The 24,064-nt window shown below is 44.2% G+C and overlaps 3 protein-coding genes across 3 annotated transcripts in view; 2 read left to right on the top strand and 1 right to left on the bottom strand.

Annotated features, from left to right (window-relative positions):
- The window catches only part of NUP205 (nucleoporin 205), a 50,093-nt gene extending 47,416 nt beyond the window's left edge, over positions 1 to 2,677 (top strand). The window contains exons 41-43 of the mRNA XM_065836567.2: positions 221 to 349; positions 1,046 to 1,119; positions 2,316 to 2,677. Coding sequence (XP_065692639.1) covers positions 221 to 349; positions 1,046 to 1,119; positions 2,316 to 2,468 — 356 coding nt within the window. The 3' untranslated portion in view covers positions 2,469 to 2,677. The remainder of the gene's footprint in view (positions 1 to 220; positions 350 to 1,045; positions 1,120 to 2,315) is intronic.
- A 2,100-nt stretch (positions 2,678 to 4,777) lies between these two features.
- ARL1 (ARF like GTPase 1) lies at positions 4,778 to 11,288 on the top strand. Its single transcript, XM_065836701.2, has 6 exons — positions 4,778 to 4,914; positions 7,158 to 7,295; positions 8,669 to 8,750; positions 9,713 to 9,824; positions 10,532 to 10,710; positions 10,878 to 11,288. The coding sequence occupies exons 1-6, from the start codon at positions 4,911 to 4,913 to the stop codon at positions 10,906 to 10,908; spliced, it is 546 nt and encodes a 181-aa protein (XP_065692773.1). The 5' UTR covers positions 4,778 to 4,910; the 3' UTR covers positions 10,909 to 11,288.
- A 522-nt stretch (positions 11,289 to 11,810) lies between these two features.
- UTP20 (UTP20 small subunit processome component) overlaps positions 11,811 to 24,064 on the bottom strand; it is a 65,652-nt gene continuing 53,398 nt past the window's right edge. Inside the window, exons 51-62 of the mRNA XM_065836689.2 lie at positions 23,954 to 24,064; positions 23,117 to 23,196; positions 22,308 to 22,377; positions 21,069 to 21,251; positions 20,000 to 20,131; positions 18,401 to 18,533; positions 17,026 to 17,225; positions 16,616 to 16,687; positions 15,662 to 15,934; positions 14,942 to 15,068; positions 12,938 to 13,083; positions 11,811 to 12,139 (exon numbers count right to left, since the gene is read on the bottom strand). Of these exons, the coding sequence (XP_065692761.1) occupies positions 11,984 to 12,139; positions 12,938 to 13,083; positions 14,942 to 15,068; positions 15,662 to 15,934; positions 16,616 to 16,687; positions 17,026 to 17,225; positions 18,401 to 18,533; positions 20,000 to 20,131; positions 21,069 to 21,251; positions 22,308 to 22,377; positions 23,117 to 23,196; positions 23,954 to 24,064 (1,683 nt within the window). The 3' untranslated portion in view covers positions 11,811 to 11,983. The remainder of the gene's footprint in view (positions 12,140 to 12,937; positions 13,084 to 14,941; positions 15,069 to 15,661; positions 15,935 to 16,615; positions 16,688 to 17,025; positions 17,226 to 18,400; positions 18,534 to 19,999; positions 20,132 to 21,068; positions 21,252 to 22,307; positions 22,378 to 23,116; positions 23,197 to 23,953) is intronic.

Below are 24,064 nucleotides of genomic sequence, written 5' to 3'. Positions count from 1 at the left end.
ATGGGCTCTTGCAGACTTACCCATTGCAACGTGCTGGAGCAGGTCGGGAGCACAAGCGACCTCTTACCAGGCCACAGCAGTGGGGTGAGGAGCTTCTCAGAAGAGGGGACAGATGGCTGAGCGAACATCTTCAGCTGCTTCCAAATGCAAATATGCTTGTATAGTAAATGTATAATCAAAGACAACAAAGTTAGACTCCTTCACTTAGACGTGTCTGCAGATATTATAGAAACATGTCTCTTCATTCTTTGGCGTCATCTGGAACACTATCTACTGCACTGCACACCTGCTGACTCCCAAGACTCGCTGCTGTCCTCCAGGATGTCATTTAAGAAAGGGAGGCTGCAAGGTAAAATTTCTCATACATCAAAATGCTTTTGAATAACTGCTGATGGTTAACTTTAAAACCAATTTGCTACTAGTAATATTTTGCCATTTGTATTTTAAAAGAGATTTTGTTTGGATTTGGCCAGACTTTGGATTTTCCACTGGAGAATTGGCAATACAAATACTGTTGAGTCAGATTTTGGCGTTTTGTCTATTATATATAACCTCCAAAGGACAGTAATTTTTTAAAATTTCTGTAGTTCAAACCAAGTGAAGTTCAAATAATATAATCAGATCAATGAGTCAAAACAATTTATAGGATAATATTTTAATACAATAAAATGAAATTAGGAATTAAAATGAATATTGGTGGTTTTAAAAGTATTTTTAGAATTGTAGGCACCATTGATTCATGAGAAGATTTTAAGTGTGAAATTTGGTTTAAAAAAAAAAAGGAATTTCCATAAGGACATCAGACAAGAAGTGATCTGAGGAGGAGGTTTTTGTTTCAGGTGCCATGTTGTGTTATCAAAATTATTTATGGCTCTTAAGTTATTTTCTTTAAATCATCTAAGTAAAAAAATTAGCGTCATTTCTAATCCACAAATTTGCCGACCCATTTGAAAACACTGTGTTTTAACCTCATTTTATAACTATATGTGGAGAAGATAGTGTAGAGCAGCCAACATAATTTTAACATCTAATTTTCTATCACTAGATTCCTTTGGTTCAGATCCCAGCTTGGATTTCAGTATTGGACTGAATCGAGTGAGCCAGCACGATATAGAGCAGGTGAGACGGTGAGAAAGTGTTGAAAAGTACAGAATGCGCTTGGTTATCAGAGCGATTGAGAGTGGTCTGACTGTACTTGTCGCACCTCTGAACAACCTGTGGTAACACCAACAGGTTATAACTTAATTTAGGATGAATTAAATTTTGCGTATTTCTGGGGGGGAAGTTTTGTGAAGCAGGTAGCAGTTGTGCTGCTGCACACATTTTCAAGCTTTAATATAAAAATCATATTAGAAATGAGCTAGAATTACAAAAATATTAATGATTTTCTCTTGTAAACCAGTCAAATGGTATATATTTTAAATAACAGTTTTCTGAAAATGTCAGTTATCCTTGAAAGACTTGCAATAGGAGGGCAGGATTCCCAGTTTCCTGTGATGCTGTAGCTGTTCAGCCTAGGTCGGCTGCAGAGAAATGAGATCAAAAAGGGTGACAGAAACCAAGGAGACTATAAAATGTGAATTCCAGCAATGAAGTAATTTCTGCTTACACTGTGATTTAGTAGTTTGTGTAAATTTGATGCAGAGGTGGCAGAAAAAATGATCGTTATTAATAAATCCCACTGACATTTCTGCTGCTGTTTGTGCAGGAAAAAAACTGTTCTCAAAAACATGTGCAGTCTCAAGTACCTTTATATCATCTAAAATGATAAGAGCTGTTGTGGTTTTTTGTGGTAAGGCATCTGTCTTTTATTTAATTTGTTCAAGAGTAAAAGATACAGTAACATCTTGCTAAAATATTTGGAATGTAATTAATTTTTTCAGTGACTTTTTACGTATGTATTAATGAAAAAAAATACTGTCTGTGCACATGGACTCTGATTCCTAAACTGTCCTTAAAGCAAAATTTTAATTGGAACTAGTGTTTGTATGACCATAAATGAAGAAGCTGAATTATATAAGACAGTTCAATTCCTAAAACTTGGAGGGATTTTAAGGTGGTAATACTTGAGTAATCTTTAAATGCCATGTCACCCAAAAACCTCTGTAGAAAGGCTGTTATGTAATTTAGACAGAGAAACGTAAGGGAAGAATGCAAGTAGTGCAGATCAGAGTCATCAGAAAAAATGTCCTTTTGAAAGTGGTTTAGAGAATAAATCATGGTAAAAGGGTTGACAGGTAGTTGATGATGGATAAGCAAATTCCAGAAAGAGAAGCTTTTATATCATTGTTTGCAACAAATCTCTTGTTTCTCAGCTTCAGATTGAAGCTGCAAACAGCTTTGGTGAATCTCTGCAGAAGAAGCTTCTGGACATTGAAGGGTTGTATTCCAAGGTTCGGTCACGATACACCTTCATTCAAGCTCTCGTTAGACGTATCCGTGGACTGCTACGGCTATCAAGGACCTAAAAGACTCTGATACGTGTTCCATGCCTCTTCAAGCAATGTGCTAGAGCAGGCTTTCTGGATCATCAGATTTTGTAGCTCATACATTTTCTAAATAATGTCAAAAATATTTTGTTACTTTTTTTTTTTTCTTACCCCTATGGATCGGTTTTGTGTATTCTTTCCTACTGCTCTCAACTTGACAGGAAAAATAAAGGATTGTTTTTAACTCAGTTACGATTAATGTAAAATTTCAAGCAAGGAAGAATTCTAATGGAGGACATAAAGGAAACAAAATAAGTGTCATATCATCACATCTCTGGTTGCTTCCAGAGAAAACTGAAAGGTTTTTGTCTGTTTATGCTGTTCCTGCTTTGCACACATGTTTAATGAAAACATGGGGTTCAAGTTTCAGCACTTGCAGACTCTGATCACACAGATGTGGATGCTGTGTGAAAGGTGATCATTTTCCACTGTGAATGGTTTGTCCTGCCTTTGTTTCAGCTGACAGAAGTATGAGCTGCTTCTCTTCAGGCAAGTCTAGATAAGAGGAAAAAAAATATATGGGGAAAGTCATGGAAGGTGACAGCCCTAGGTTTGGTTCTTAGGGCTTGGGGGAGTAGTTTTTTGTACTGTTCTTGCTGGAACAGGAGCATAAAGACAAAATAAAATGCATGAGGAAGGAAACAACATGCCTGTGTGGTAGACCAGTTCTGTACTTGCAGATTGTTCTCAGAAGAGACAAGGAGATATTCATATCTTTTATGTGAAAACAAACACAACCAGAACAAAACCCAAACAAACAACAACAAAACCCAAAAAACTGCACAAAAACCAGTCTAACCACTATTGACATAATCTCTGTTGGATTTCTTGCTTATTACAGTCTGATCTTGAAGCTGAATTCTCCATGTATGCCTTGTATATTCTGTCTACCCTGTATTTTCATTACTTGGTATTTCACATTTTTTTCCTATTTTATACCTATTCATCTGCACAAACTGATTACATTAGTTACATTATCTTATCTTCAGGCATGATGATAGCCTTGCATTCAGATGATGATTATTAGCTGTTCCATAGGAGCAGTTGGATATTAATGGTTTGCACAGTTGGGCTTTATTGATTCTCATTTTTTTCTTGTTTCTCCACCATCTCGGTGAAAACCAGGACATCACTTACAGAGTTTCTCATTAAATTCAAGAACATAACTTTGAATTGCCTTGAGCCAGCAAAATTCCACAGATATTTAGGACACTATCATTATGGTAATCAGCTGGTCCTTAGTGTGGAATTTCGATAACATGTTCACCATGCCGTCATCCTTCTGTGGTCTGTATCCTTCCAGTAGCTGAGTGCAGGAGCTGGGGCTGTTCCCTCCTCTTTGCTGCTTGTGCGGGCTCAGCCCCGGGCTGGTGCGGCCTCAGTGCAGGAGCTGCTGCTGGCGGTGTGCAGGTGGCTGTGCGTGCGTTACCGGCAGCTGCGTGGGCTGGTCACAGAATCACAGAATGTCAGGGAGTGGAAGGGACCTCGAAAGATCCTCTAGTCCAATCCCCCTGCCGGAGCACGAACACCCAGGTGAGAAAGATGTCCAGGCGAAGGCCACAGGAAAGCATCCAGGCAGGATTTGAATGTCTTCAGAGAAGCTTCCACAACCTCTCTGGGTAGCCTGTTCCAGCGTTCTGTTACCCTGCGAAGAAGGTTCTTCTCAAATTTAAATGGAACCTCCTGTGTTCCAGTTTATACCCATTGCCCCTTGTCCTACCGTTGGCTGTCACCGAGAAGAGCCTGGCTCCATCCTAGTGACAGTCACCCTTTATCTATTTATAAACATTAAGGAGGTCACCCCTCAGTCTCCTCCAACCTGAAGAGCCCCAGCTCCCTCAGCCTTTCCTCACACGGGAGATGTTCCACTCCCTTAATCATCTTTGTTGCCCTACGCTGGACCCTCTCCAGCAGTTCCCTGTCCTTCTTGAGGCCCAGAACCGGACACAATATTGCAGATGGGGTCTCACCAGGGCAGAGGGGGGAGAAAAAAGCGAAAGCCCCGAGGCGTGGGGCGCGAGGCAGGAAGCACCGCCCCTGCCCGAGGCACGCGCCGAGCCGAGCACGGCCCCTCCCCGCAGCCCCGCGCTTCCGCCGCCGCAGATTCGCCACTTTTGCGCCCCATCCTGTTTTTCTATTTTTTTAACTCCTTCCTCCCTTTCTGGTTCCCGCCGGGCGTGTCGGCACAGGGAGGGCAAGGGAAGCCCCGCGCTCGGCCCTTGCCTTCCCCGCCGAGGGCGGGCGCGCGCCGTCCCTGCTCCGTGTCGAAACGGCGAGGCCGCGGAGGGGGCGGGGGAGGAAGCGCCTCGTTTACTCGCCGCGGCGTTCGACGTGGAGCCTGCGGGCGACGGCGCCTCGGCGGGGCCAGCGAAGCGGACCGGGGCCGGGCGGTGTGGCCGCGGCGCGGCGTAGCGGCTCGACATGGGTGAGGAGCGGGCGGCGGCCCCGGCGGCCTCAGCGCCGGGCACGGTCCCCGCGGCGGCGTGGGGGGGCAGCGGGGCTGGCGCGGGGCCCGTGGAGACGGGGGGGGAACATGGGGCGGGCGGGAGCGGCGCCAACGGGGCAGCCAAGCGGGTCGGTGCTGTGCGAGGCGGGGTGAGGGGAGCGGCCGCGGCCTGAGCTCCAGCTCAGCCCGGCGGCGGCGGGGGAAGGTGAGCGCCGGGCCCGGCCGCTGCGCGCCCGCCCGCCCTCAGGCGGAGCTCCGAGCTCGGTCCCTCTCGGCGGGCGGGTTCCCGGCGCTGAGCGGTCCTGGGGCAGGAGCAGCGTTCGCAGCGGTTCGTTACCCCTCTGCGATGGCGAATCGTATGAGCGGCGCAGCGGGAGCCGGCGTGTGGTCAGAGGCCGCGACGGGCTCCTGAGACCGGGCTGGGTTAGACAAGGGCGTAACGGGGTGCTAGAAAGGAATTAATTGTGAGAAGAGGTTATGTTTATAAATAATGTTTACGTTTGTAATTAATGTTTCTAAGTATATAAAGGGTGGGTGTTATGAGGATGGAGCCAGGCTCTTCTCGGTGACAATCAATGATAAGACAAGGGGCAGTGGGTACAAAGTGGAACGCAGGAGATTCCATTTAAATTTTAGAAGAAACTTCTTCACAGTGAGGGTGACAGAACACAGGAACAGGCTGCCCAGGGAGGTTGTGGAGTCTCCTACTCTGGAGACATTCAAAACCCGCCTGGACATGTTCCTGTGTAACCTCATCTAGGTGTTCCTGCTCCAGCAGGGGGATTGGACTGGATGATCTTTCGAGGTCCCTTCCAGTCCCTAACATCCTGTGATTCTGTGATGTAGAATAGTAAATAAAACACAGGGAATACTAAGAGGTCCTGAATCTGGGAGTTAAGTGATCAACACATATCTGTCCTATTACAGATGATATTTGAGCAGAGCTTTAGTGTGGGAAAGTGTAGCAGGATATAGAGAGAGGGAATGAGAGGTGTCTGTCAGTAACTTAACAGGAAAAGAGTTACTGTCTCTTAGAGCTCCATGGATCACATAGCAGCCTTCTTCTTGAAGTGCTTATATCTAAATACCTTTTGCAGCTTAGTTCTGTCAAGGTTATTTGCCTGTGTTACAGTAAACAGCACTAGGCAAACTGGCAACAGATGGTCCCTTATACCTTCCCTTTGGTTTTGGGTCTGTAGTGTGTGTGGCTTCTGTGATGGGATGGACTTAGAAGACATGTAAAACCTGTTATCAGTTTGAATTCCTTCTTATGCACCTGCTCAGAGCTCATTGCTTCCTCCTTTCCCTGGAGAGGCATCACAGATGCTGAGAAAGGCAAACACGGGGAATAATTTTTATCGGAACCCCTTTCAGTAAGATTTTGGTTGCAGACCTTCTCTGCATTTGCCTCTTTACTGATATATTTATCAAATGTGATTCTAGCTTGTTCAGTTTTTACAGGGATTAGGTAGATTTACCGAATTATGATTAGATGTATTTGTTATAAAAAATAATTGGAAAAATGTGATCGTTACTGGCTTAGAACATTGGTATTCTTTCTACACTTAAACACGTAATAGGCACAAATCAGTTATTAGTCTGGCCACAAGTACTCTTGCACACATTTAAAGAATAAATGAGATGTGTCAAGGCACTTTCTTTGTTTTTCAAAAGGGCATTTAAAATTGGCTCCTAGACTTCTGTGTAGCATTAATGTACTTAACAAAGTGCAGCTTCATAATCTGTAATGGACTGTGATTTAACACACACCTACTGATGTATACTTCATTTTAAGAAAAAAATAAGTGGGTGGTCCTGTGGGAGACTGTAAACATCAGAAAGAGTTATTTCAGGCTTCAGTGTGCCCTTGTATAGTCTCTTGGATCGAAAAGATAGTCCAATCACAAACAAAAAAGAAGTTGGCTTAGATTTTGGCAAATGAGAGAAAAGGAAAAAAAAATCCTGACCACAATGAGGAAGGTTGATGCTGCAGCAACGTGATTTGGTTGGATTGAGCTACCGTAAAATAACAGCATAAAACCAGGAAAATGCAATGCGGTTCAGCACACAGATGTCTGGGTGACAGCCTGAACTTGTCTATTTTCACTGGAGAAGAGAAACATCTTGTTGCTCAGAAAGAGATGAGGTCGATCTGTCTGCCTTTCTGTATTCTCCATATTGCCAGCTGGCACTGAAACATCTTTCTGTTCTGGTTTTTGCAGGGGGCTTTTTCTCCACCATCTTTTCCAGTTTGTTTGGAACTCGAGAGATGAGGATTCTTATCCTGGGGCTGGATGGAGCAGGAAAAACAACCATTCTCTACAGGTTACAAGTTGGAGAAGTTGTTACCACCATTCCGAGTAAGTGATCAGACCCTTAATGAAAATAGTTGATTTGCTGGTAGCTCTGACACATAAACTTTGAGCTGAACTTGCCACATGCTTCCTTCTTAGGCAAAAGGACCTTATGTTGTGGGAACTTTGCACTGTTTTATGTAAGAACTTCCTTGGAGAACAGTATTACAGTGTGCTATAGAACTACTGCATAAAGGAATATTTTATGCTGCTCTGCTGAATGCAAAAAGTATTTGACCTTAAGCTTGTTACCATGATTTGGAAGGCTTTTCTTGATGATAGATAAATGTTCAGTAAATGGTAACTGTTGACTATGTAAGTACTTTGTTTCCAAAAATAGCTATAATGTGAATTCTAGAGATCATTATTATTGTACAAAAAAAAGTAAATAGGATGGTGTCAGTGAATTGTAACTTTGTGGTTTTTTTTTTTTTTTTTTTGAGAAGGGTCTTCGGTTTTTTATATAAACACTTCTGTTTTAACACAGAGAAGAAGAAATCAGATGGTTTAACTTTATGTTGAAAGTGTAACAAAACTCCGTGGGAGGTCTCATGGGAAGAGATGATACTTATTTAAAAAAACGTAACCGATTTAATCAATTGTATTAGCATTAGTGCAGCTGTACCTGCCTATTAAGAACACGCAAAAGTGTGTGCAGCAGTGGTCTGGATTGGATTGCTCCGTGTGACACGAAGGACATGGGACACTTGGCTTTTGAGTCCCTCTTGTGTCTCTTGGGTTCCTCCTGAATGGCCACGATAACCTGATTTGGTCAGGTCTTTTTTACCTTTCAGAAGGCAGCAGTTTCCTGTGCCACACGCCTTTTGCCCTGGTGTTTTGCTTATTGAAATAAGCAATTCTCCGTCATTTTTAGGCAGCCTTCATCCATCTCTCACTTCCTGGGGTTGTGTTTTGCTGTAGCCCTATGGCCATCTTCCAGGCGCCACAGTGTCAAGTCTTCTGCTCAGAAGTTGGTTCTGCTGTGCTCTGTGAGAGCTCAGACAGGTGTGAACACAAAGGACACATTCCTTAGTGTCTTATGGCTGTCACTTGTGTACTATGTTATCAAAACAGGCCATTCCTTTAACCCTTGTTCTGTTTCTTTTGGTGGTTTTAGGTGTGCTTCTGTTTTTAACAACCTTGGCATTTGTTATAAATCTCTGCAATATGTTTACAGTGTGTTTTTATTGTTCAAAGAAAAAAATCGCCACATTATTTTGAGCTGTAAATGTTTGTTGGGGTAACTTCACAAAGGGCATGAACTTCATTAGGTAGCCCTGAGAATTTTCAGACCTGAAAATGTTAAACTGAGTGCTGTAATGTTCTTCAGAAAAATAAAGAAAACTCACCAACAGTCAAATTGTTCAACTTTGTTTCAGCCATTGGCTTCAATGTTGAGACAGTGACATACAAGAATCTGAAATTTCAAGTTTGGGACTTGGGAGGACAGACAAGCATAAGGTAATAGATCTCTTGAAATCAAAATATATAATTACATTTCTCTAAAAAGTGCTAGTAAGTTCTTGGAAGTCTCATAGCTGGCACTTCTGAAAACTGCATAAGTTTTAAAACCAGCCCATCATCAGGAGAGCACTTTCATGTGACAGAATTCAGTTAGTAAAACCTGTTTTGGACTACAGATTGGAAAAAGTGAATGTTGTTTTCTACTGGTATACAGTTTTGCTTTGACAAACAGGTTTGCTTGTGTGGTAGGTGATTGTGTAGCATTCTGAGAAAGGGAAGTGAGTGACGTAAACCCCCAAAATATTTAAATATTCTTAAGGATGCAAAGCTAGGAAGTTGAATTTAGGTATAAATAATAATTGTTCTTTTAGCAAGCTTTGCAGTGATCTCTTCAGTACCCCTGAATCTGTGATTCCTTTTTGAAAGGGTAGGTAGTAAGGTGCAGTGTAGTTAGTTATTGAGTATGGTGCAGTTAGTAAGGTGCACGATCCTTCCCATTTTAGTTTCAGTAAGATAATTGTGAAAAAGGTGGTTTGTTTTGATTATTGTTAATTACTTGCCTATATGAATTAGTAATTTACGATTTCTGCGTCCTTCTTTGGTGACCACAATGATTACCTATGGCAGAAGCTTGTGTGTTTAAACTTGCTTTGCTCCTCTCTCGCTCAGTTATGGGCACCTGATGTCGTGCAGGCTGATTGCCAAATAAATCCATCCCCAGCACTTCTGTCCTTTTCTTGTTTTCAAGCTGATTTTTTTCTTTTCTGCTATTGAGAGTATTTGTACTGTCTGTTCTTTTCTGTAGCCTCTTGAAGGTATCTGTCTTCTACTTGCTTCCTGGGGCTTTTCACCCCAGAGACAGTTTTTGCTTCCTCTGGGTAATCTGGGTTTCATTATCTAGCTAAAAACCACGGCTAGAAGTGCAAATTACATGACTGAAACTTCTCTTCCTTCTGCAGGCCGTATTGGCGGTGTTACTATTCAAATACAGATGCAGTCATTTATGTAGTGGACAGCTGCGATCGAGACAGGATTGGCACCTCAAAATCAGAGCTTGTTGCTATGTTAGAGGTAAGAAAACAAGGATGATGATGGTATCAGTAGAATGGAAATTGAGAAATTATAACTTTGGCATTTTTGAGTTAGTGTGAAATTTGATTCAGTGAATCAGATGGAGCTCCACTTGTGGAACTTTAGCTCTCAGAAGAGGACTCTGCAACACTCCTGACCGAAAAGCACTAAATAAGCTGCCGATATTCAGTGTTGTGCAGCGTTGTCTGGCCAGGAGGTGAGTTACACGCAGCCTTTAGGTCATTTGAAAATGTATCTGCCAGCAAGGATGGCTGCTCAGTACTTCAGTGGTGGCAAAATCAGGCCCTGAAGGATTCACAGCAATTAGTATCCTACCATGTTTTGAAGCTGAAGAACATCTGTAGAACAGGGTAATACGAGTAAGAAGATGAGTTGAGCAAAACGTTTTTTTGGTCATCAAAATTTCTGCAAGCTTTTTGCTGTGCCTTGTTTCATATATCAGCTTGTTTCCTAGCATAAGAGGTGTAACTGGCCATGTTTTGAAATTGCTCCTGTGTGGTATCATGCTGGAATTGAAAGTAAATACCATTTGTTCATTCTTTAGAAAATTCTTCAGTGAAAGTCAGCAAACTAAAAATCAGTATGAGAGATGCTGAAGTTTCTTTTCATTCTATTGGTTTTCTCAGCTTATCAGTAAAAGTCTCTGCAACATCTTGCATGATTCCCCCTTTTTTTTTTTTTTTTAGGAAGAAGAGTTGAAGAAAGCCATTTTGGTGGTGTTTGCAAATAAGCAGGACATGGAACAGGCCATGACTCCCACAGAAATGGCAAACGCACTTGGCTTACCAGCTTTGAAGGACCGAAAATGGCAGATATTCAAAACCTCTGCAACTAAGGGCACAGGGCTTGATGAAGCAATGGAATGGTAACAGTCTAATTAGAATACTGTCTTAGCCTTTTTTTTTTTTTTTTTGAAGGTTGGATCTGTGGAAAGTCTTGTCTGATAAAAGACAGAAAGCTCCTCTTTCTTCTCAAGTCTCTCAATATAATTGAAATGACTTTTCACTAAACTGACTTACCCCTTTTTTGTAGGTTGGTGGAGGCCCTCAAGAGCAGGCAGTGATACAAAGGTGGCCACTGCAAAGAAGTTTCAGCGATATCCAACATCCCCCTTTCTGCAGTCACGTGTTTTCAAGCCACAAATACTTGTAAATAGGACAGATTTGACTCCTGCAATGTGGATGCCTCTCGAATTGTGAAACTGAACCAAGTGAATGTCGGTGTACATTATGATATTCCATTTATTTCTTTCTGTTTAAAAGATGTACTTATGTTAATTTGTATGAAAGTCTTACTGGCCAGGAAACTGTTGGTTTTTTTGTGGTTTCTTTTTTTGTTGTTGTTGTTCCTCCCTGTGCCCCTTCCCTGCACCCTTGATGGTTTTCAGTGGCTACTATATTTGTGCAATTAAAACACTAATAAAATCTGGAACTGTCAGCTGTATTTGTAAGTGTTGCTTGCTGGAGGCTGCTTGCTCACAGGAACAAGTCCAACTCCTGCTGGTTCTAACAGCCATGCAGCTGAACACTTAAAAAGGTTTCCTTAGATTGATGTTGTTATACTTAAGAATCCTCAGTATAGATATGCTGTTAAAATGAGGTACAACAGAGACAAGTATCCTACCTCTAGCTGGTAATGTAGCTTTGGTTTTCTGAAAGGAAAATAAATGTCTTTAATAGCCACCTCCCACCCTGGTGGGCCAGGGCTGTAATTTGAATTAACTTCCACCTTCCTGGGGTGTTATTCCTACACTCTCAGCTTAGCCAGAAAGGACAGTTACGTTGCTCGGTGTAGCCACCAAAGCTGAAAAACAAAAGGAGGCCGATTGTTTTCTCTCCAAGAGCCACGCTTCACAGGCATGAATGCAGTCACCATATAACCCATCATTAAAAATGAAGTAAAATTTACTAGAAAAAGATCAGGCATTGTCTGTTAAACTATACATGCTCTGGTAAATATACAGGCTTGGAAAAAAAACGAAAAGCTTTTATTTAAGATCCTAGATGAAAAAAGGATATTAAAAATACTAATAAATACAATTAAAATGTGTGGGGTTTTTTTTTTTTTTTAAACAGTAATTAGTTCTTTAGCTTGAAATTACTTTTTATAAATTAATCTTCCAGGAAGGAGAAGCCTTTTCATTCCACCATTGCTAAATCTTTCAGTGCATGACTTCGGGGTCTCTTGGCCTTGTACCCAGGGCGCAAGAATTCTATTTTTCTCTTCCTGGTTTCTGCTTTATTCTTATGTCTCTTCAGCTTCCTCCTTGCAGCAATGTCAGGGTTTGCCACAGTCTAGTGAAAAACAATACATTTGTTTAGTTAAAACTAACAGCTGTCCCTGTAAACACCAGAGAATCATACATCCATAGAATTGTTTCGGTTGGAAAAGATCTTTAAGGTTGTCGAGGCCAACCGTTAACACTGCCAAGTCCACCACTCAACCATGTCCCTAAGAGCCATGTCTACACGTCTTCTAAACACCTTCAGCGATGGTGACTCAACCACTTCCCTGGACAGCCTGTTCCAGTGCTTCACAGCTCTCTGAGTGAAGAGATTTTTCCTAATAGCCAATCTAAACCTCCCGTGGTGATATTTGAGGCTGTTTCATGTGCTCCTTTAAAGAAAAGACCAACACTCTCCATGCTACAACCTCCTTTCAGGTGCTGTAGACAGTGATAAAGTCTCCCCTCAGCCTCCTTTTCTCCAGGATAAACAGCCCCAGTTCCCTCAGCTATTCCTCATCAGACTTGTGCTCCAGGCCCCTCACCAGCTTTGTTGCCCTCTCTGAACTTGCTCCAGCATAATGTGCTTCCTAAGAAACTGGTGGCTGGTAAGACAACACATGGGCTTTCTCAGGCTCGTTAAAGCTGGGTTCTTCCTGGCTGCTCTGCCCAGCTTTACCACTTTCTCCAGAAGCAGGAAAGCATCGCTCAGCCAAAACCTCCCAAGAGTCTGATCTTAGAGGTTCAGAAATGATAACGGAACACTCCCAATTCAGGATGATCTTCCCCAAATTCGCCTTCCTGCTCGGCTCTCGGGCCTTTAGAGAAACCCTACTTCTTTTTCCCAGAAGAGAAAGGAGAATCTTACCTGCAGAGCCCTCTGCTTTTTCCTCATCACTCTTTTCTGGTTGGCCTGTTTCTGCACAGCAGAGAATGCAAGTGAAAAAGCCTCCAGTCCAACTAACTTCTTGAGCAGTTCTATGATTTCCTGGGAAAGGTTCTTCAGTGTTGGATCTAATAAAACAACAATTAACTTGCTTAATCTTTTCAGCACATGGAATGAAAGCCGAGAGCTCAGGATTTCTCTTTCTTTGCTAAAGATAACTGTACTGATTCATCTTGCCCAATATACTGTAGAGACCAGAGCAACAGTGCTTATGAAATCTGCTGGAGCTTTACCAGCTTTCCCAGAGAACCACAAGTGGTGCTTCACATAGGTAAACAAAAAAAAAGCTTCTGAGAAGCAATATTTTTTTTAAAAGGATAATGGTTATTAAAAGTGGCTGACTGTATAGAGCCACCAGGGCTTTTTTGGAATAGGCTTTGTTGGCAATAAGAGATGATTTCAGCCTTGTCAGTCAGCATCTCTGTCCAGTAGGTACAATAAGGCCTGGCTTAATGGTTAGGATCACTAGTTAGTTACAATGTTTGTTACAACTACAATCACTGAAAAAAAGCCAAAAGATACTGGTGAGAAAAAAAGGCTTACAAAGAGATGCTGAGGGAAAACTGAGAGCAGGACAAATACTTCTCTCATTTTTCCAACAGCTCCCTCTTCCAAGTCCTTCAACAGCCTCCAGAGAATGTTGTGGAAGTTGTTTGCCTGCACAACACCCTTCAATGACAAGTTCCCTGGGTCTACACCCCCTATCATGTGAAAAACCACCTCTGCAGTTATTCTGAAAAATCACTAGAAGGCCCCTGATTCTTGTGCTGGCAGAGAAAGCAAAAAGTTGACCTTTATGCACTCACAATACTGTCAATCTCTGTCTTTTCCAAGTCTGTTACTTGCTTAACTGAAAAAACCTGAACTGGTAGCCAAGGCAGCTGTTCCTTACCTAGAAACACTGTTACTGCCTCCTCCAAGTTTTTTCAGTTGTTTTCTGTCCTTTCTGATACGTGGAGACTGCACACTGAATTTTCATGGCATATTCAAACCAGAGATTTAGAGAAATATATAGTGCTTTTTGCTTGTTTGTTTTGCTGTCTGTTCTTTTCCTGACATTGGATTTTGCTTGACTTAAAACATTTTAATGAACTATCTAAACACCAGTGTCTTGCTCTTAAGCCAGGAGTCTCTCATGTTAACCAGGAAGTTGGTTTGGCTTTTCCCCACCAGACATGACTTCTGAAGATCTTTTAAACAAACATCTCCAGGGAGAAACAAGTGGTGTTGCTCATTTAGGATCTAGCAGGACAGAGTGACCTGGACTTGCTCAGGACGATGGGAGAAGTTCTGTGCACAGTTCAGTAGGTGCACACCCACCTGCACAGGTTCCCCTCTTTCAGTCACTGCACACATGCCATGCACTAATGGTCATTTTCTCTATTTCAAAAGGAGCAGCTTGGGGAAAACATCAAGCAACCACCTCCAAACTGGCAATTCCAACTCGTACAGCCCCGAGCTGCTATAAAATGCACTATTTTACATTAAAACTGAAACATACTTTTAACCACAGGGCAGGGACCTTCATGCCCCTAAGGCTTAGCAACACTTACAAACAGCCATGTTCCAGCTCCCTTAACACCCACACTCTGTTCCTCTCCTCAGCAAGGGCTCCCTGAGGCTTGCCACGAGTCCATCCTTGATTACTACACTTTTTCCACTACATCACACACTTGAGCTTTACCCACTTGCACGCAGGAGCCTGCCTAACTTTAGTCCAGTCTTTTTCCTTTTCAACATGTAGATTTGTATGCCAGCTGTCAAACACACTCCCCCTTCCCTGGTATTTTAGTTGAACTGCAAGTAGGTGAGATTCGCCAATTATGGCATCTGCGTCTCAACAAACAAGAGGAATGACAGGCGGTGTTTGTGCCGAGGCAGAGCTCTGACACTCTCTGCTAATCTTCGTAAGAGGAAATCACTTACCTTGCTCTGCGTAGGTGCTGTTCAGCTCCCTGTACAGAGGGGTGAGAATTGTCGGGAGGTAGGGCTTGATCCTGTCTTTCCCCAGATCCACCGAGATTGCTCCCAGGAACTTAAAGATGCAGCTTCTCTGAAAATGAGCGTGTGGGATATGAAGTAAGGAAGGCTGGAAGGAAACTGCCTAACTGAACTGCTACAGGAGGGCTGTGCACCACTGTTCTCTGTACAAGGTGTTGTTTCAGGCACCCGAGTCAGAAACTCACTGTTGTTACAAGGTCTTACTGCAGCCAAGTACAGCCGTTAGATGAGACACAACCCCAAGGGATCTGTAAAACTGTGAGCTGTGACTTCACTGGGTTGGCAGCTGTTACCACTTTGAACAACAGCCTTGTTCTCACCGTCCTGTACTGAGGCAGCTGAAGCTCAACCTCTCTAACTCTGCACCACAATCCTTCTCCTGATGGTTTCCCACATCCTCCCCTTCTCCTAGGAAGTAACTCCAGGCTGCTAATCCCCCAACCTGGGCATTGAAAGGCAGGGCTGTTCCCTTCAGCATGGTGCCTTTGGCCTTCCCACCCTTGCAGACTGGCACAAGCCTTTCCTGAGAATCCTCTCTGGCACCAATTAACCCTCATTTCAGCACCCTCTGCAGCCAGTCCTCTGGAAGCAACACTCTACTGTGCAAGTGCCCACCAGATCAAAAGCAGCTGACCCTGTTCTTACCTTCAGGGGGACCTTAGGGGAATACGCTGCTTCTCGCTTTGCCATGAGAGAGAGCTTCTTCATTAACCACAGCAACGTGGCTGGCTGGCCTTTTTCTTCCGTGTCTTCTCTTCCTCCCTCTCCTTGAGCAGAAATGTCTTTCTCTTCCTCGACTTCTGAGGTCTCCTGCTCTTCCCCTTCACAGCTGAGTTTTCCTTCATCCTCTTTCACTTCTTCTGAAGCAGGGGCTAACAAGTAAACAACTTTGGCCACAAAAAGCAAATTCTTTATAACCTGAAGTGTGAAAACAGGGTAGTCAGTCACTGAGGGTTGTCAGCACCAGGGCATGTAAGAGCCAAGACACAAAGGCCCACCTCAATATCTTCCTGAAGTTTGGGAGCATCCTTCCCCATGAGCTGCTGTGCCTTTTGGGCCCCAGCAGTTCCTGAGGCAGGGCTGCTCCTTTTGTCTTCTCCACCTCTGGCACCCCCTGGCTCTCTACAAGGGAATTCCTGACCAGGGTCACTGTGGAGTCAGACCTTCAAGCAACAGCACAAAGCTGGACTAAAGGCTCTCGGCAAACATGCAAGGCTCCACTGCAGCTGCAGATAACCAGCACCAGAGATCTGGATCCCAGCTCCAGGACAGGGTTGCCCAATCTGCTCTAGTCCAGGCTGCAGAGCCAGACCCTCCCTGACAGACGGGACCCCAGTCCTGGCTTGCACAGTGCCTCCCATTTCTGTCCCTGCCACCCCTCAGCCCCTCCAGCAGGCTGACACCACAGGGCGGGTTTTCTGGGCCCCTCTGAGACACCTGCCCGCTCAGATGCTCTCAGCACAGGGCAGCTGGCCCTGCACTGTGTGTTTGCCCTGAGTCACCAGCAGCATCACTGTCCTGACAGGGACGTAACATCCTGCTATGGGCCAGAGCCTGCTCTGGGCCCTCCTGCAGCCCCGGACCTGCTCCTGCTCTTACCTGCTCTCCCAGAGACACGTCCAGGAACTTGGACTGCAGCTGATGGCAGAAAGCAAACGCAAGTTCCTTCATCTGGCGAGAGGAAAAAAGAGGAGGAAAATACTCCATGAAAAGAAGCCAATAGCAGAAACTCAAAGCAGTGTTTTGTAGACACCCAAGCTTCCCGGGAAGGCCAAGGTATTGGCTCAGCAAACCTTCTGCCTGCATCTTGCAGCCTAGAGGGGAATCTTTGTGCTGCTGAGAACAAGACCACAGAGGAAACCCCCTCCCAGTAGCAGAGACACTGGCTCAAATGCTTTAAATGACCAGAATTAGGCAGCAGATGAGCAACTAAAAGAGAAATGTGCATGCCAAACTATAATACTACTTTTATGAACCAGCCAGGGAAGGAGTAGCACAGATATCATTACCTTTTTGTCCAGTTCAGCAGTCAAGAAGACTGTGGATGCAGAGAGCTCTGCTGATGCCTTTTTCCTCTTCCCGGCCTTTCTTTTCCTCCACTTGTCAACAAGATCTTCTGGCTTGTTAGATGCAAACAACAGGCCAAAGATCTCAGCAGCTGTCAGCCATACCCAGCTGTGAGGATACCACAGGTGAGACTGGACATGACCTGAGGGAAAGAAAACCTCTGGTCCAGTGATAGCAGAAAAAGAACCAGGTACCTCGAAGAATTATCACAGCACATGCTACAATAAAAAGGTGAAGGAAAGAAACTGTGCTCATCCACGCAGAACATAACCAAAGACTTCCTAGCAACTCTTATCCAGCCAAAGCCGAGAGCTGCAAAAAGCTACAGGTAGCCAAATGTCCCCATTGTGACAAGGCATCCTTGAATGCACCCACAGCACTTCCAAACATCCAAAGATGAGGTCATTGCTGGAAAGTGATGGCGACTGGGCAAGAGAAGTGGGCACAGCAAAAAAAGGCACTTGCTCTGATCCTGGCTGACATGTCATGTTTCTGCAGTAAATATCGTCCCGTCAGGGACGAGGTGCCACAGCTCGTCTGCCCGTGATGTCTGGGAACTGGCTGCTGTGAGACTCGGGTGAGCTGGTCCTGCTGCAGACGGTCAGATTCAACCCCTGGGTGGAGGCTGAGGATGCTTCAGAGAAGAGATGGAGTTGCCCTCTTGCCCCACCTCTGTCCAAACTGCACATTACCAAGCAACGCAGGCTTTACAAGGGTTATCTCCTGTCTCACTGAAGGCACCTGGCAGGTAGAACTCTTTGGAGACAGTAACCAGCCAGAACCAGGCCTTCTGATAGCAGCAAATGAGGCAATTAAAAACAAGGCAAGAAAATGCCAATAAGCCAGCCCAACATTGTATGGTCTCTCTCACAGGGAAACTGCTTGAATCAAATAACCCCCGGGCCTGAACATTCTGGCAGATGCAGAGTATTTACAGAGCTATTACCATGTGTCATCACTTGCTGGCTGGTATGTATGACCTCATCAAGAAAATCTCATCTTCCCAAGAGAACCAAACAATTTCATCCAAGAGGATGTAATTACGGTAGAACATGCAATAGTTTGTAACTATTTGCTCTTGGGATAATAGAAAATACTTCCCAGCAATTGAGACAGAGGGTGTCTTGTTTTCATCAACCACATAACTCTTTCCATTAACATCTTCTCTTTCACTGCCCAGTACCTGCCATGTATTGGCATTTTGCAGCATGCAAACCTTGTACAAGGTAGTTTAGTTGTTTATAGTAGGGTGTGAAAAAGCACGTGGCACACAAAGAATTTCCTTGCAACACAGTCGTAATAATTCTTGATACCTACCCCAGATATTACTCACAACAGCACTGTTCTTGGTCATCTGAATGAAGTTGCACTCTGTGATTAGCTTTTTTACCAGCACAAGAAAGCTGAATAGCAGCCTGTCTGCAGCCTTTTCTTCCTCCTCTTCAGTTATCTAATAAAAGCAGCAAGAAAGATGCTCATGAGAACCTGAAAACAGAGCTTGTTTACACTACTAGATAAATTTGAGATCAACCCTGCAAAGAAACAGAAGACTGACTTCCAGTTCCCAAACCAGACAGACAAGAAGCAGTTCCACTAAAGCATTTCCTCTGGAGACTCAACCTCTGCAGGAGATTGTTATTAGAATCATTCTTCTTGTTTTTTATACAGATGTTACCATAACAAACTGTTAGGTTTCTAGATGCAAGAAATTACACACAATATATATCATTTTTGTCTAGACATGTATTTGTGCAGATTTGGTTTTCATTCTTAGAGCCAAGATGAGTGCAGATTTGCCTGTGTCACCTGGGAAGCCCCAAGTTGTTATAACACTGTGTGCACTGTCTTACTAAATTGCCTTCAGGTCTTCACCCTGCCTGTAATCACCAGGTGGTTTGGTACAACTAGTCAGTGCTTTACCTACATGTCACAGCACAGGGGGTGATTACACTGAATTTCTCCTCACCGCAGGTATTTTATTTTCATCTCTCGCCAATTTACATACTCTGAGGTTGTTCTCTCTTGTTCAGCATGTTGCCCTTGCACATTAGAAACACACATGGTCACTCCCCAGGTGCAGTGGCTGGGATCCCTTTGGGATTAGCACACGGCAAACAGAATGTGAGGCAGACTTATTATTCTGAGTCAATCATGTGCACTGAAAAGATTTTCCATAAAACAAAACTGCGTTCTGAAGTACAGGAAGGGAACACCTTTGAAAGTGAAAGCTGCAGATAACACTGAACAAAGCAGACAGTCACGAGCAACGCACTCTTGAGCTTCCACGCTTGCACAAATCTCTGCAGCTGGCAGACACGTTTCCCAGTTAAACAGACATTGTCAGTGTGATCATCAGGCTGTTTTCCAACTAAAGAGATTCTAACCCATCCCAGTGCTACCTGTGCACCCTGCCATTCTTTCTGATGGTGGTTTTTATAGCTCTACTTTGAACAAAAAACAGAAGTCCCTCCTCTGCCGCCACTGCAGGAAAGACCAGAAGCAGGGAAAGCTACCTCAACATACATCCTGCCACACACTGTCAACTCACCAAATCATACAGGTAAAAAACAAATGCCTGAGACTCAAAGGCTGTCTCAAGAACGCCCTCCACCCACAAAGATCTTGTTGGAGGCTGAGGCAAGGAGTAATATATCTGCTGGTTACACAGTATGGCTGCAGGTTCAGGTTCAGGCTCCTCTGCCCCCTCATGGCCTCAAATTTGGGCTTACAGACAAAAAATATGGTTCTAGGTCGGTGAGGTTCCCTTCAGAACAAACGTGTGTATTTCATGCATTTCCTTGGTCCCAGACAGTAGGTTCAGCTGTTAAATAACAACTACACTTCCTCCCTTCTTCAATTCTGTTAATTCTCTTAATTCTCTTTCCCCAAGTCTCACACATGGGAAAAATTACTTACGTGTTCAAATTCCACTGGGTTGATTTCTTTTCCAATCAAGGTGAGGACAGCTTCAAGCCGCCGTTCAAACATTACTCCCTCCACTTCAACAAACAAACCACACGCCTGGGCAGCCAACCTCCTGTGTGAGCTCTGCCAACAGAAAGAGTAACACCTCTTGTTACTTCTCGATAATCAAATCTGCAGCTCCCATGTGCAGGAGCTTGTAGCAACCCTTACTTTTGCCTATAGCAACAGCATCTTAAGACAGGCTGGTTTTCAAAAAAGGAGTTGCTACCAGCTAGGGACAAAAGCATCTGGCAGCACAAGTTATCCCGAGAAACACACCCTAAAACTGAATGCTAAAAGGTCTTTTCCAGCCCAGTTAACAGCTGCAGTGCTCCGGGAGCTACTCTGCACTCTTTGATTCTTCACAGCGCAACAGACATCTCACAGCTATAAACCAGAACTCAGCACACTAGAGATGAAAAGGATGAAGTGCTGAAGAACATCTGCTCCTCTAGTGTAGAGAGACAGAAGCCGAGTGCAGTTGTAGAATAACTAAACATCCAGGCACCCAGATCAAAATAGGAGACCTGTAAGACTAGGTTTGCCACCTTCCAGCTGCTGGTGACAGAATGAAACAAGTATGAGCTAAAGAAAGCACAAAAAGCCAGTTACTGGGACCAGAAAAGCTTTAAGGAATTTACTCAAACCTTTAACCTGAGCAAAGACTACACTTGGTGAAATACCTGACCCAGAAGAGGAACTGTTAGAAAGCAGCACCATGTAGCTGGGAAGTCTGTAGATTGACCTACATCAGCAGCAGTTCCCTACATTTGTGCAGCTATACGAAGCTATATCATTTCTTCCTCTTCTTACTAGCAACAGCTATGGTGTTGAGAACAGCTTTAAAGAGCTTTTATTCTAAGCTGAATCTTGCTCACACTCCTTTCCTAAAACTACTAATTCAGGCATAACTGAATCGACCAATCCACTTGACTTGGTATTAGTAATCTCTCAATTGCCTTAGCCTTACTCAGCCCCCAAACAAAGTCCAGAGCTGATCAGTGAAAAGGGCACAAAATACCTTCTTGCTGTGAAACCACTCTGTGACCAGCGAAAACATCAGATCTTGCTTTTCACTGCTTATCTTACTGAGGAGAGATTTACAAGTCAAAGCCGCCATCTTTTTGCATTTGGCAGAGTCATCATTTATCATCATCATACAAAGGGAGAGAAAAAACAGCCCGCAGTATTTGTGGAGGAGATCCTAGAAAGAAACAACCATTAGTCAACTGCACATCCCCAAGGAGCTTCTGGCATTTAAAGGGGAAAAGAGGGGGATTTATTGCACCACATAGAGGAACATCAGCCCTGAGAGTGGTCCACATCGAGGCAGGTGAACTGAAAGGAGGGGGTGACCCAGTTGTTGCTGGAGCACACGGAGAGTGTTCAGCAGCCCCAGCCATGCTCTGCTTTTGACTTATAGAATCATAGAATGTCGTGAGTTGGAAGGGACCCACAAGGATCGCCGAGTCCAACTCCTGTCCCTGCACAGGACAACCCCACAGTTCACACCGTGTTGTCTGAGGGCTTGTCCAGTCTCTTCTTGAACACTGCCAGGCTTGGGGCTGTGACACCTCCCTGAGGAACCTGTTCCAGTGCTCCACCACCCTCTGGGTAAAGAACCTTTTCCTAATATCCAACCTAACCCTCCCCTGGCACATCTTCCTGCTGTTCCCTTGGGTTCTGTCATTGTTCACTAAAGATAGGAGTTCGAGAGCATCAAACCTTAGAGGGCATTTTCATGCCCAGCTCCCACTGAAACAGGCTCAAATCCTGCAGCACTGCAGCAGTCAGCCCAAAGGTCCTTCTCTCAGAGCCAGCAGCTCTTTGCTGATTTACAGAGTTGCCAGGAACCAAGCTGAGATACTAAATCTAATCAGGCAGTGGTGAACCACAGCTTACTGTGCAGAATTTCTATTCCTTCCTTCCAAAGTCTTGCTTGGCTGCACTTCTCTTAGTCTCCTGAATGCTCATTCAAGCTCCAGCTGCAGAGCTTCAAGGCACCTTAGCATTTTGTGTATGTTACCCTGTACAGATGCACAGTTATTTTTTCCGCTTTCATTTTGATCCACCCTTCTCCAGTCAGGCCAACAAAACAGATCTGGTATATCACATACCAGTTCAGTCAACAATATTTCTGATGAATGTTGAAAAACCCCACAATGAGAAAACTCCAGACTTCACTTGCTATTCTGAAAACACTGCTACTGCAATCTGCAGTAACTGCTTGAAACTCAAAACACCAAGGGGTGCTTGTTACCTGTGGGAACATGTCAAGGAGGTACGCAATCATCTCCAGCGCAGACTCCCTTCCAGTTTCATACTCGTACCTGTGAGGAGGAGATGATTAATGGTTAAGGCTGGGTTAATACACTAGAAAGTTGCTAACAGTTTACAAGAACAGTCAATATCAGAAACACAAACTGAGAGGGATCTTTCTACAACAGCTACCAGCTCTGGTCTGGTACTTAGGAGAAGAGAAGCAGCTGAACCATCATCTCCACCTCTCAGAGAACAGGCACAGGGAGACAGGCAAAACGGCCCCAGTCAACTTGATTCAGCACAGCCACACTGTGCTACAGTGCTGGGGAATGTGGTAAACTAGCGTCACCTTGGGAAAGGGAGAGGACATGCTCAGAAGGAGGTTTCAGGCATGCTGCTCCTGCTGAAATGCTGCAGTTGACCTCAACTGTGCTTGCAGCTGCAGGTGAGACCATTGCCATGGGACAGCAGTCATATAAACGCACCTTCCTGTATTCTTTCTGATTTTCCAGTTAGCCTGGTTCACAACCAGTGTAGCTGGTTAACCACTAAGTAAACAACAGAACCTTTGCTTACAAAGAGATAAAGAACAACAAAACCAGTTGTAAAACAGGGAAGAGAAAAAAGAATTGCTTTATCAAACAGCCCATGTCTGAAAAAAGGAAGTGTTCTAGAGGTAGGAAAAATCAAGACTTCAGCCACACCCTCTGCTACTCATAAACAGCCTGCTGACACACAAGGTGGCCACTAAGGTCATATTTAAGCAACAAGGTTCTGTTCTGACCGATGTCAGGAATATAAACTCACTCCAGTTGTGCGAGTATGAAATCCAAATTGGGTTTCAGCTTGTGACCAAGGGGGTAGTCCAGAATATATTTTAAGTAAATCTGGAAAGAAAAAAAAACAGCACAGAGAGGAGTTACATGAAACACTCAGGAAAGCTTGTAAAAAGGTTATGAAGAAAATTTAGTGATGGAGCAGCAAGTTTATGAGAACCAGCCCTCTCATCCCAATACTATTACACAAGGGGTCAACAACTACTCCCAAGTTCTCTGCCTGGAACAAGACCTGCAGGTGGTGGACAACTGCCAGATCGGCCTTCAGAAGATTACTGTGATTTGTGCAAGTTTCTGATACGAGAGATCCTGCATCCTGCAAAATTCATCCTGTAACTGTGGACATGCACTATTTTGTTACGCACAGCTCCTGCTGCATCTGTATCCCAGTGCTTGAAACAAAGCAAACAATTCAGCCATTTGGATGCTTTTAGCTTGGAAAGAATGAGGAAGTAGTGGGAAGGAATCCTGGATCTGTGGAAACTTCTGCTGGGATTCAGAAAAGGGCAAGGCTCTTAAGTTACATGGGCCTAAAATCCTCCGAAGTAGGAACGGCGCCACTGCTACTGAGCAGCTCTCTGGAAGTATGGCATGGCAGGCAGTCTGCGATTCTGCTGTGCACCAGGCACAAGAACTAATCCCAGCCAGATAACGAGCAGAACAAGGATTATTAAGAAGGGGAAATGGAGTTAGGGGTTCAGCAGGGCTAAGGCACAAGTTTGTGAAAGCTGAGATGGCCACATCGAGCCCTCTAGGCTGTCAGACAGCTTTAGGTGAAGTAAGATAAGAGACTTTTCATTCCACCCACCTGCCTGCACTGGACTCGCACCGGCTCACTCTGACCCGTGATGGCCAGCTGGGCAACCTTCTGCAGCACATCATCAATTTCAGGGACAATCAGCTTCCTGGATAAAATCGC

This window comes from Patagioenas fasciata, chromosome 1, assembly GCF_037038585.1.
Source record: "Patagioenas fasciata isolate bPatFas1 chromosome 1, bPatFas1.hap1, whole genome shotgun sequence".
Taxonomy (NCBI): Eukaryota; Metazoa; Chordata; class Aves; order Columbiformes; family Columbidae; genus Patagioenas; species Patagioenas fasciata.
The sequence above is the reverse complement of the archived record's forward strand: the minus strand, read 5'-3'. Positions and strand labels throughout refer to the sequence as shown.

What these genes read in the sequence shown, in the direction of transcription:
- ARL1 (XM_065836701.2), top strand. An exon ending in AGTTGTTACCACCATTCCGA is followed by an intron (nt 7,296 to 8,668) that starts GTAAGTGATCAG and finishes ACTTTGTTTCAG; the next exon opens with CCATTGGCTTCAATGTTGAG. An exon ending in GGAGGACAGACAAGCATAAG is followed by an intron (nt 8,751 to 9,712) that starts GTAATAGATCTC and finishes TTCCTTCTGCAG; the next exon opens with GCCGTATTGGCGGTGTTACT.